The sequence below is a fragment of the Lissotriton vulgaris genome, chromosome 4_1, assembly GCF_964263255.1.
Source record: "Lissotriton vulgaris chromosome 4_1, aLisVul1.2, whole genome shotgun sequence".
Classification (NCBI taxonomy): Eukaryota; Metazoa; Chordata; class Amphibia; order Caudata; family Salamandridae; genus Lissotriton; species Lissotriton vulgaris.
In genome coordinates, this window is record NC_141691.1 from 62,561,709 (window position 1) to 62,574,518 (window position 12,810).

General features: G+C 45.5%; 1 protein-coding gene across 6 annotated transcripts in view; it reads right to left on the reverse strand.

The window, feature by feature from the left end:
* RAB41 (RAB41, member RAS oncogene family) overlaps positions 1 to 12,810 on the reverse strand; it is a 438,287-nt gene that overhangs the window by 144,618 nt on the left and 280,859 nt on the right. For 3 of the 6 annotated variants that reach the window (XR_015295286.1, XM_086918322.1, XM_086918325.1), the window contains exon 4: positions 10,503 to 10,611. Coding sequence is in view for 4 of the 6 variants with exons in the window: in XM_086918322.1 (XP_086774448.1) it covers positions 10,503 to 10,611 (109 nt within the window). In the remaining 2 variants the exon portion in view is untranslated. The remainder of the gene's footprint in view (positions 1 to 10,502; positions 10,612 to 12,810) is intronic. The other 3 variants (XR_015295287.1, XM_086918323.1, XM_086918326.1) reach the window with 1 other exon arrangement.

Below are 12,810 nucleotides of genomic sequence, written 5' to 3' on the forward strand. Positions count from 1 at the left end.
CCTGCAGATGATGCAACACCATCTCTGGCGACTTTGCTTCGAGCAGCCAGTCGTCCAGATAGGGGAAAACGGGAATACCCGACCTTCTGAGATGAGCAGCCACCACCGCCATCACCTTTTTAAAGACGGAGGTGCGGAAGTAAGGCCGAACAGGAGGACCGTAAACTGGCAATGCTGAGACCCTACCGTAAAACGGAGATACTTTCAATGCAACTTCAGGATGGGAAGGTGAAAATACGCATCCTGTAAATCGATCAACACCATCCAGTCTTCTTGCTGCAGCACCAGAAGAAACTGAGCTAGGATCAACATCTTGACTTTCTCCTGCTACAGGTAAAAATTCAATACCCTGAGGTCTAGGATCGGTCTTAACTTGCTGTCCTTGGGGATCAGGAAATAACGGGAGCAACATCCCGGACCCCTTTCCTGCTCGGGAACCACCTCTATTGCACCTTTCTGTAGTAAGGCAAGGACCTCCTGCTGCAGGAGCAGCAAATGGTCCTCTGAACACCAGACCTGGCGAGGAGGTGGAACATTTTTGAAGAGTAGGACTTACCTCTGCTCTACAAGATTCAAAACCCAAAGGTCTGATGGATTAGAGTTCCAATCCTGTAGAAAATGGGACACCGACCCCCTACAGTACCAACATGCTCTAGAGCTGATTTCCGCGGTACCAGTGGTGGGGACAGGGGAGGAAGAAGAGGATAAAGAGGACTGTTGCCGGGGGGCCCCCGGCAGACAGCCTCTACGATTTGTACAGAGGGTTCTGCTGCTGCTGACAGCCACGAAAGGAAGCAGTCTTCCCAAAACCTCAGTACCTCCTATATCCATAACCTATAGTTTGGGACTGCAGTCCTAAAGATTTTGCAGTAGTTCTACTGTCCTTGAAATGCGTAAAGCTGAATCCACCTTTGCACCAAAGAGTCTGGGCCCATCAAAAGGTAGATGAAGAAGAGTAGCTTGTACATCTGGCGAGAACTCCGAAGATCTGAGTCAGGCATGCCTCTTGGTAGCCACCGAAGAACCTATCAACCTGGCTACAAAATATGTAGTATCCAGCCCCAACTGGATCAAAGTAGCCATTGAACTGCACCACCAAGAGTGACGTAGAAACAAGTCCCAGAAAACCATTACACGTCGATGGCTCGGAAAAAAGGGAACTGATGTCAGCATGCCGACAAGGTCTTTTATGGCTCCGATGAAATCACGCGGAGTTGGGTGCGGAGCTGTTCCACTGTGATGCCCTCGTCGATGTGGGAGAGCCAGAAATAGAGTTTCAGTGCAATGCTGGCACAGGGGTAATTGAAAAGGTGAGGAATCCACAGGCAGATGTAGCCATCAGAAATTGGTATCAGAAAAGCAAAGGGTGCAAGTTGGACTATATCTTGCCAGGCACTAACAAATGGAGGGATGTTGTGGTGAAATGCCTTATTGTCTGCATTTGGAAAGCCAGCAAGGAAGTTATAGATGTTAAGAAATATGTTCAGAGCGAAGGATATCAAGGAGGAGGCGAGCAGCAGTGTTTTTTAGTCCCTGTAATGGATTTGTCAGATTATTATTTGCTTAAAGCTTCTTTTGGATCTTCTTCTTTGCAATCCAAATAGAACAGTTTCACTTTAGTAGATTATATAATTTAGAATAGATTATCAGTACTGTACCAGTTATCAGAATAAATGCAGCTTGAATATCGGTCACATATTGGAAAGGAGTGCAGCCATTCATGTGGTGTGGTCTACTGACGTTTTATGAGGATGCCAAGGGAGCATGCTTCAGAGATGCATTACACAACGTATAACAGACGCGCCTTGCAGCGGTGCACTTCCAACCTGTGCATTTTTCATAAAGGCTTGCTGGATACTCATATCTGAGCCGCGTGAGTCTTTTCATTCGTCTAAAAGGTCTTGCTCTTTGCAATTTCAAATTTGTGCAACTTTAAGCAAGCATTTTCATTGCATTAAAAAGAGACTTGTTTGAGCAGAAAATGCCGCCCTGTGGTATCTAGTGAGACTTTAGGTGCACATTTGCTTAAATAACTTCATGCAAAATTATGTTATAAGAAAGGGAGTAATTTCAGAAATTTCACCAGCGTAATTAATATTTCATTCTTGCTTTTTTAAGACCCAGTGTCCTGTTCCAGACGTCAATTTGTGGCCTTGCTCATTGCTGCAGAAAAGATACTTGGGAACAGTTTCTTTACACACATTCCTCATCTCCCGAGAACACCTTTCTTGCACATGTGAGACTTGAGGGTATTCAAGACTCGCCGTTTCCAAAAGGAGTACAATCTGACCACTTTTTAAGTTTCACATTGTTCGATATGTACACCCTAGGGTCCGATGCGCTTGCCTTACCCATGTTCCATAGGTATGCAATTTCCTATAAGGCTTTACCTGTAAGCCTTCTGACAGGGGAACAACAGAGAATTAAGAAGAGGTACAACTGCCTTAACTAGGTCAAGCAAGAGATCAAGCTCTTAAGGGCCCTGGCTGAAATGGTCACCTAGTCTAGATTTTTACTTTGCATTTTGCAACTGGTCATCCTTTTAGAACGTAACAGACAGGACTGCAAATCGCAAAATATAATAGCAACTGATGTATTCATTCCAGCAAGTGGAAATCCTGAAAGCTCTGGAGCACCACCCCTGACGCTCGTTCCAGCCACTCTCTTGGAAGAGTCACAAAGACAACTGTGTTTCTATATTCTCCTGTAAACCATCCAAACACGCTTTCCTGCCAGGATATTGTCGTGTTCAAAAGTTTTTTATTGGGAGCTTCAGAGATATACAGCTGAACAGAAATAAATAACAGAGTACAATAAAAAGTACATAAAAAGCAGCAAATAAGGGAGTAACAAAATTGGCGTAAAAGGGCATGCACATGAGTCGTGTCAGAGATCTTGCAAGAAAAATAAAAATAAGTAAATAAACAAAATTTATACATACATACGTTATCTAAACAAGTATTCAAAGGAGAGTTGCATCCAATGTTACATGACGGAATGCATGCAAAGACCTGGATTGATAATGTCACCTCCGCAGTAAAACAGAAACAGCATAAGTTAACCAGTTACATGAAACATACATGTATACATAGGAGAGTTGTGATTGGTAGCAGTGGGTTTGAGGTGACCAAGCTTCAAGGAGGCTTGTGTAGGTCAAAGTGATCGTCTAACGAGGACCAGATTTTCCTGAGTGGCGTACGCCATGGGGTAGTGGCTAAGGCTATATTGTCAGCCCCTCTTAAGTTGGTGACCCAGTTCAGCCAATGGGGGAAAGAAGCTTTATTCATGCTTTTCCAGGTATTAAGTATGATTTTAACCGCAGCTGTTAGCAATAGGTCGAGTAGGGCTTTGTCATTATCATTGAGTGAGACGGCTTTGGCAAAACCTAGGACGAGCGTTGAGAATTCCCTTGGTAGGGTGATATGGAGGACTTTTGATATAAAATCAAAGATCCTGTCCCAATAGGCCGTTACACAGGGGCATCTGAAAATTAAGTGTTCAAGGTCCCCTCCCTCACCTGTGCAGTTTCAGCACATGTCGTCGTCTTTGATTTTGTGCAGAAACAGCCTCCTAGGTGTCCAGAAGGCCTTATGAAGTAGCCAGAACTTGGTTTGTGAGAGTGTAGGGCTTATTTTGTGGCGAGTGGTGGACTCCCAAGTTCTGGCCCAGTCTATCTCTGAGGTAGGAGTGGATGAGAACGAGTCCCAGTAGCGTTGTAGAGGCTCGGTTATGGAGGACGATTGTGGGCGCATAAGTTTATACATTCTAGAAACTTGGTGGCCCAGTTTGTTAAGTGAGGCGAGCAAGCCGGGGAGGGAGGGGGTGACGTCTTTCAGGTTAGCTTTTGCTAGTGCTACTTTAATGTGTAAGAAGTTATAGAATTCAACGTGGTGTAGAAGGAATCTATTCTGTAGTTCGCGAAAGGTAAGTGGTAACGAATTTTCGGTGAGTTGGTGGGGGAATAGTATATCTCTTTCTATCCAAGTGGAGTAATTTAGAGTTTTCCCTTTGTACGTTACAGCAGCATTGTGCCAGAGCGATTCCCAGTTTGAGTGCCGGAATTGATGTGGTAGGTGTTTACTAACTTGGAGAAGAGCCATTTAGGTATTCTTGAAGATAGGACCCGAACCTAAGGTGGGACGGAGTTTAATGGTGAGTAGGGCACAGGGGTTAAGACCTTTTAATATTGACCTTTCCACAGAGAGCCACACAGGGGTATAATCAGTCTGTGGGGTTAGCCAGTACGAACCCTGTTTTGCTAAAAAGGCAATTTGGTAAATTTTGAAGTCCGCCAGGTTGACTCCTCCTAATTTTTTGTCTAACCGTAGTTTCTTTAAACTAATTCTGGCTTTCTTGCCCTGCCATAGAAAGGACGAGATCAATTTATCCAGTTTACAGTGAAACTCTTTGGAGAGCATGAGTGGAAGCATTGTGATGAGGTAGTTGACCAGGGGGGATATCATCATTTTTATGGTTTCTATACAGCCCACCAGGTAATGAAACGGGGTGACCAACCGCCTAGCAGTCGTTTGATTTTGGCCAGGGTTGTGTTTTCATTATGTTTAAGGGTACTTAGAAGGTCATCGGTAAATTCTATCCCCAAATATTTAATTTCGTCAGTTTGCCAAGTTAGGCCCGAGTCGCCCATCACTTCTCTAGAGGTGTGGACATTTAGAGGTTTTACCTCGGATTTATCTCTATTTAATTTGTTGCCGGATAGGGGGGAGTATTTGTCAATTGAGGACATAAGCCCAGCGATGGAGTTAGTAGGGTCTTCCGTAGTGATTAGGATGTCGTCAGCATATGCTGCTAACTTGACTCGTGTGTCACCAAAGGAGATACCCGCAATGTCTCTATTATTTTTGATGTCTGTAAGGAGGGGTTCAAGGGCTAAGAGAAAAAGAGCTGGGGAGAGAGGGCAGCCTTGTCTGGTACCTTGGTGTAGGCAGGACGGGTCGGATAGGGTGCCGTTTATAGCTATCCTGGCAGATGGGGCAGAGTATAGGGCCATCACCATCTTGGTAAAGGAGTCGCCAAGGTTGAAAGAGTGAATGCATTGTCGTAGGAAGGAACACAAGACCTTGTCAAAGGCCTTTTCCGCGTCCAAGGTTATCGCTACCATTGGGGAGGAAGAGGTCTTTGCTTTTTTTTCCCAGAAGGTGACACAGCAGTCTTGTTTTGTCGTTTGACATCCGGTGTTTTAGGAAGCCAACCTGCGAGGGGCTAATTAGTTTGTGGAAGACGGAATTTAGTCTGGTCGCCAATATTTTTGCATAGATTTTGCAATCAAGATTTATCAAAGATATGGGGCGGTAATTTTTAGTGAGGAGGGGTCTTTCCCTTCTTTGGGTATTACTATGATCGTTGCCTTACTCATCGATGGGGAAACACCGCCGCTGGATGCTGTAGAGTTATAAAGGTTGAGGAGCGGAGGGCTAAGTTGATCTGTAAAGGCCTTATAGAAGGACGCAGTGAAGCCATCCGGTCCGGGGGCCTTGTTATTCTTCAGAGTGTGGATTGCTGCCCTGATTTCTGTGTTAGAGACTGGGGAGCCTAAGTGAGTCTTATCCGTTTCTGAGAGTTTGGGAAGGTGGAGTGAATTGAGGTAGTCAGTGCAGGCTGATTCATCAAGTGGTTTGTCGTTTTTGTATAGGTCTTCGTAGAAAGTTTTGAACGCGTCAAGGATATTAGATTGTTTAGTGTGTGTGTTGTTTCTGGAATCTTTAATGGACGATATGGTGGACAGTTTCTGTTTATGCTTGAGATAGGAGGCTGGCAGCTTCCCTGCCTTGTTGCCCTCGCAGAGTTTAAGGGCCTTGAAGCGATTGACCCATACCCACGCTCGCTTGCTGGTGATGGTGTTGTATTCGTACTTTTTTCTGGTTAGTGTATCTAGTAGTAAAGTATCTAACGGGTTGGACTTGTGTTGGGCTTCTAGTGCACCAATCTGATGTTCCAAAGAATCTAGTTCTTTATTCAGCGCCTTGTTTGCCTTGGCCCTGATGTTGATGATGACCCCACGAATTGTGGCTTTCAGAGCATCCCTCAAGGTATTGGGTGTAGTGTCGGGGGTGTCATTTATGGTTAGGTATTCCTCAATGGCATTAGCTATCAGTAATTTGTTTGTGGGATCTGAAAGTGTTTCATCATTAAAACGCCATCTCTTGGGAGGGAGAATCGATTTGGAGCCAGCTAGCTTGGTGCGAATACAGGCGTGGTCAGAGATCAATTTAGGGGCTATTTCAGTTTCCTCTATAAGATGTGTGAAGGGGCTTGAGATCAAGATGAAGTCGATGCGTGAATAAGATTTGTGTGGTGCGGAGTAAAAAGTATAGTCCCTACTGTCCGGATTTTGGAGGCGCCAGGAATCCTTCAGGTTATATCTATCACAGAGGCGAATGGAGGGCGTCATGCGAGCGGGATGAATGGAAGGAACACTTAGATTGCCTATCCAGAATCGGGTCGAGCGGGAGATTAAAGTCTCCTCCCACTATCATCAGGTCTTCTGAAGGGATGGGTTCTAATGAGAATTCTGGGTCGTCAGCATTTGGGCCGTAGATATTAACTACATGAATGGGGTCGTCCTCCCTTAGAAGGTGTGTAACGGAGAGTCTACCTACTTCGTCGTGAGAGTGCGAGACTAGTGTTAGGTTAGCTTTTTTCGCTATTAAGGTGATTACCCCACCCTTTTTATGAGTTGCTGGTGAATTCAGAATGTGTGACGCCCAATGGATGTTCAGAAAGCGTAGGTCATCTTCAGACAATTTGGTTTCTTGGAGTAATATAATGTCCCCCTTAGATTTGGTGAGATACTCGAAAACTTTCCTCCTTTTTACTGGATGGTTGAGGCCCTTAACATTTTGAGAGACTATTGTGAGATCATCGGCTAGTGATTTTGCATTAGTCATTGGAGATGGGACTCATCGCTGGAGAGTTGCGTGGTAGTCTAGAGATATCAGTGAGTGTTGCCGTGAGCTGGTCCCCATGCGGGCCATTGTGTGGAGATACATTGGACTGCAACGAGACACATATGTCAAATGTTAAGTAAAGAAATAAAAACAAAATACAGTACAAAACAAAAAGAAAGACTAAGAAATTTTGAACTCTTTTAGCTCCATTTTCTCCCTCCCCTATCCCTGCCCCCCTCCACCCCCCCTCTTCCTCCCTCCCCTCCCCCCCAATACGTACATCTGGGTATGCACCTGTTACAACGCATTTTTTACAACGCACTACCACTACAACGCAGGCATTACAACGCATACCATTACAACGCATAGCGCTGGGGGGCGCTCTAGGATAAGAGGTAAGTTTAATTTACTATCCAACACCTTCCCTAGGGTCCACGGGGACTGGAGTTAGAATAGTAAATTATACTTACCACTATCCAGCACCCCAAAGCGCTATGCGTTGTAACGGTATGCGTTGTAAATACCAGGTTGTAATGGTATGCGGAGTAAAAGTATGCGTTGTAACGTCATACATCCGTACATCTGGAGTGCAACGGCAGCCCCGTGCAAGGCGGAGTCAGGGGTACACAATTGGTAGTTACTAACTTCCCTAGACATTGAGAATAGTATGGTAGTAATGAACTCAAAACTCGTTTTACACTTCAAACTGCATTGCGGCTGGAAAAGACCTATCAACTATAATGATAAACATTGGTCGAGCCATGAGAACGTAGGCATTTCGCGTTAAGGCGAAAAGAGTGTAACGTTAGCATTAGAAAATACCAGTATCAACGATCATACAAGCGCATCAATAGTGCGACAATATAATGAGGCACGAGGCCTGCTTGCATTAAAGTTGTGGGTACCCACATCCGCAGAGGAGCAAGCTGTAAAGAAAAGAATGGCACACCGTTAAGAACAATAGACTCACTATACAGGAGAGTAAACATTGAGATGAAGGGCTTCAATATTGTTACAGGGCATGATGTTAGAAACATAACCGCAAACGGTGTGATGAGCTAAGCGGAGGATGAGTTCACGTTTTCCTTTTGTTCGAGAGGCCGGACGCTAGGTCCATTTCTTGTTCGCGGCGATCTTCAAGTAGATCAGCAAGGGCTCTGGGGTCCGTGAAGTATTTTGGATGGCCATTGACTACAATCCTGAATTTCGCCGGACCAGCAAAGGAGAATGTAATATTTTTGGATCTGAGTTTGTCAATGAGCTCCAGGAAACCTTTGCGGATTGCCACCGTGTCTTTTGAGAAGTCTTGTGTGAAGATGATTCTATGACCTTCCCATGAGATGGAGTGGTTTCTCCTTGCGAATTGCAGGATCATCTCAACGTGTTGAAATCTGAGCGGTTTGCAGATCAATGGTCTGGGGCCATTGGAGCTCCTGGAAGCGAAGGTGGGGATCCTGTGTGCCCTTTCCAATTCAAGACCGTGTGGAAAGTTTAATTTGGTGATCATGGGGATCCACGATTCAGGAAAGGCCACGCAGGAGTCAGCATCTTTTTCGGAATTCTCCGGAACGCCAAAGATCCTGATGTTACCTCTTCTGTTCCTGTCTTCCAACTCTGCGTTGTGGCGTTTAAGTTCGTCCGTGGCCTTTTCCAGACGTTGGATCTTGGAAGCCGATTGTTTTGCCAGGTGCTCCACGTCGCTGATACGTTGTTCGGCCGCACCCAAACCCGTGTTTATTACATTTATATCGGCTCTGATCGCAGTGAGTTCTAGTTGCATAGAGCCCGTATTGGACTTGGTGGATTTTGAGAGTTCGTGTAGGTCTGCCAATTTTCTGAGAATCATATCCATAGTGGCCGCCATATCCGATTTACTTTTAATGGGCGAGTCCAAGAGTGAGTCTGATTTCACCTTTTTAGTGTTGTTTCTGTCCTCTCTGTTCGCCATTGCTGCATGGAGTGGGTTCGCTTCTGCTGGGAACTGGGTATTCCTCGTAGAGCCTGTAGGAAGACACTGTGGGCTGGTGAGGCTGGATCCCCACGAAAGTAGGGTCGGCTGCAGAACTACTGTTGTTCCTGGGGTCTCGTGAGTGGGTCAGGACCAGGATCTAAGGGTGGAAGGACACTTGCTACAGTCTTATGGCAGAGCAGAGAGCGAGCAGATAAATACGTAAGTGCAGTGACTGAGAGCTACTTTTGTAGATGGACTACGCAGCTCAGTTAGGTTAGTGGTGTGTTTCACCGATTTAGATGAGACGTTTGGCAGTGAGGCAGGGCTTGATGTTCACTTGGGAGGCAGCACTGGGCACAGGGCACGAGTATATGCTTCCAGGGATGGTATGGCCGGGTAGACCCGCACAGATGCATAAGAGACTCACTGAAATGGTGAAGTTGGCTTTGGATGGGCTTTGGAAAGGCATAAACGCTCACCGTGTGACCAGGCAGTGAATTTTCGCGGGGATCGCCGCCGCCATTTTGGGGTCAGGCACGTCGAGCCGATCTGCAGCTGTCGAGTCGTCTACCTGCCAACCTCCATCGCAAGAGACACTCAGGGGGTGATTCCCGATGTTTTGTGGCGCTTCCCCAGCCTGTGAGGTCGTCTGCTGACAGTAGGAGCGAAGTTAGAGCTCGCTGGGTCAGGCGGTGCAGCCGCGACCGGGCGCCGCCATTTTGAGAAAGCCCGGGCCGGAGATCGCCCAGCCGACACAGTCCAAAAAAGACCGCTATTGACTGTTGCAGGCAGTTTTCAACCCACCGGAGGGTTCAGCATGGTCCACAACATCGGCGCCTTAGTTCTGGGGCGAGTTTCCGTTCTGGAAGTAAGGATGGCAGAGATCTCGCTCTCCCGTTCCGCGGAGCACTCGGTTCAGGCGGCCATTCCTCCTGCCGTCCAAGCCATGCCCCTCCTGCCAGGACATTGTACCAGATAACACTACTCACATTGAACAGTGCTTAACACCACATATAATTTAATAAGAAGGAGATTAGAGTAAACTATGAGCAAACAAAAGTAGTTAACAAAAACTAAAAAGCATCTATAATAAATAGCAGAGTGCCTTTAAAATTTGTACCAAAGAGAAGCAGGCATTAGCCAATGCAAAAACAAAAATATGCTATGCAGTGATTCAGCATGCAGAGAATTACCAAGTTATACTTATGTTCAAGAAAAGAAAAAGAACAATGGCCTTATGTACCAATACAGATACAGTATTTCACACGTGTGTGCGCCTGTGAATATTAACACCTGCATATAATTTATCTCAGAAGAATATGACGTGTTTCTTTAGCTCATGACCCAGTTTATAGCTACAGAAGAACAGATTTCCAAATCACCAATCAGGGCAGCATGATAACTGTAACTGCCAAATATTGTGTTGATATTGTTAAAACAGGGATCTAGGGTAAGCCAGGTTTACTAGATAACAACCAAATATGTAAATTAGCTTAAATTGAGTGTGTGCACATTTATCTTAATGAGATAACCTACAAATCTGACAGATGCATCCTTGGCCCTGGCCAGGCTAGGCCTGGACCACTGCATGTCAGTCTGTTTCCACGTGACAGGTTTATGAAAATGAAGACAGCAGCACTCACTTGTGATGTCATAGACTACCACTGCGATGGTGGAGTCCCGGATGTAGCTGGGAATAAGGCTGCGGAAGCGTTCTTGACCTGCTGTGTCCCAAAGCTGCAGTCGAACCTGCTGGTACCAGGCCCGGATGGAAGCAGAGAAACAGAAAGGAGACAGGATGGGAAAGAGAAAAAAAGGGAAGAAAGTGACCTTTAGAGAAATTTATAAATGGCTGACCTCTAAAGTTCATACTGCTGCTGCATATATTACCAAGTCATTCCACTAATGCATTTCTAGCACTTGTCATACTTGAGCACATGAATGGTTCTAGACACACATCAGGGGTCCAATCTGCCTTTTGCTGCTCATCAAACAAGTGTTAACCCCTTGCGTGCGGGGCGTATTTTCCGCCTGTGCTGACTCCGCCTTGCGCGGGCGGAGTCATGACGGAAAGGTTCCGTCATCAGCACGCAAGGGGTTAATTCAAGCAAGAGAACAACAAGTGCCCTTGTGAACCGTGCTTTAAATGGGAAAAAAAAAGTGCAGGTACTCATTAAAATGAGCTAGAGTTGTAGTGAGTGGGCGGGGCAGGGCGGAGCTAGGGGCGGGGCTAAGGACAAGACATAATGATAATGAACAACTTCCATAATAGTTGCAGCACACACCAAAGCACATGATAAATGTGTTTATATAAACAAAGCAGGTTAACTCATTATACAAAATGAAAGAGAAATGCGATAACATGTTAACTTTTCCTTTTTTTGCAATAGTTGCACCTTCTTAATGCCATACTGTTAATTGATGATGTTTGCCCCAATACTATATATTTTTGAGCATGTGAGTAGGAAGAAACTGAAAATAACCCCACATCACACCAAAGCTCTTATGGCAACTAGCAAATGAAGCAAATCATCATGACCCTCCCCAGAAGATATCTCTTGTCTCTTCCATCTATCTATACAGTCATCCTTTCATCCTACCATCTACCTGCTGATGTCCACCATTTACCCTTTACATTCTGTCATCTATTCGGTTTTTCATCCATCATTCAGTTTTTCACCATTCCGTATGTCCACCCTTCATATCCAAACCTATCCATCCATCCTTAAACATATCCATTCATCCTTTCACTCATCCATCTCTTTATCCACCCTTTCACTCATCCGTCAATCCTTTTGCTCATCTATCCATCAACCCTTCCACTCCTTTATACCTTCCACTCAATACCTCCTTTCACTCATCCATCATCCACCCTTTCATCCATCCTCCCTCACTTCCATTCATCCATCCATCCATCCATCCAATCTTTCACTTACACATCCATCATCCGCCCTTTTATCCAATCATCCACTCATCCATCCATCAATACATCCACCCTAGCTCACTCATCCACCCACTCACTCACCCACCAACCAACATTCCCTACGATGTTATTCATGAACCTTTGTCACCACAGTCATGTACACACAACGTGCCACCCATTTTCTTTAAAATACCTCCTGAGCATGCCTTGATTCTCTCTCTCTCTCGCGCGCGTTTTCCTTACAAAACCAGTCATACAAATGCAGGCACACTGGGTAATTGAGACATTTTTTTTTAGGAAGGTGGGTTTCTAAGTGCAGAATGCTGTTAGATTAGCGCTCAAAGAGCCTTTTCCATCGCATTGTCTGGGCATTAACCCTCTGATCCAGAAAGTACAGGAAGTGTGAGAATCCGCCGCCCTTGCCACTGCTAAAATGTATATGTTTAAAGTACTTTTCACTTTCTGAAGTGCTGCGCTTTGAAAATCACACACGCACACTAGCAGGTAAAATGAATCTCCACCCTGCTTTGTCAATCACAGCATGACCGTGAGCACCTCACATTATTCAAGTGAGCCCCGCCGATTAGCTCGGCTGGGGCTCAGATGGGGGCTATAGAAGTGGCGCCTTGGCTGACAGAAACGTCCCCACCTTCTCATTCGCACTCTCAGCCAGTGACCTCCCTTGTCATGAGTACCGGTACTCTCCTCTGGCAGAAGAGAAGTGCCGGTACTCAGAGTGACAAATCTAAGAAGTGCCGGTACTCTGTACTGGTGAGTACCGGTCCATTTAAAGCACTGCTTGTGAAGCTGGGGTGGACGTGGTCTAGGATAGGTTTTGGTAACCAGAACCTGAGGCTTTCTTGGGTGCGATGCTTGATCTTCTCAGACTTACTTTCAATGCACGAGTTTTCAGTTACCTCTTTTTAGGTTTGACATATATGTAGTGTTCAAGCCATTTATAGTGGAAAACAAAGTCAAGAGCACACAACAAATGTACTGATAGGAGTAATCATAGTATGATGTTAAGG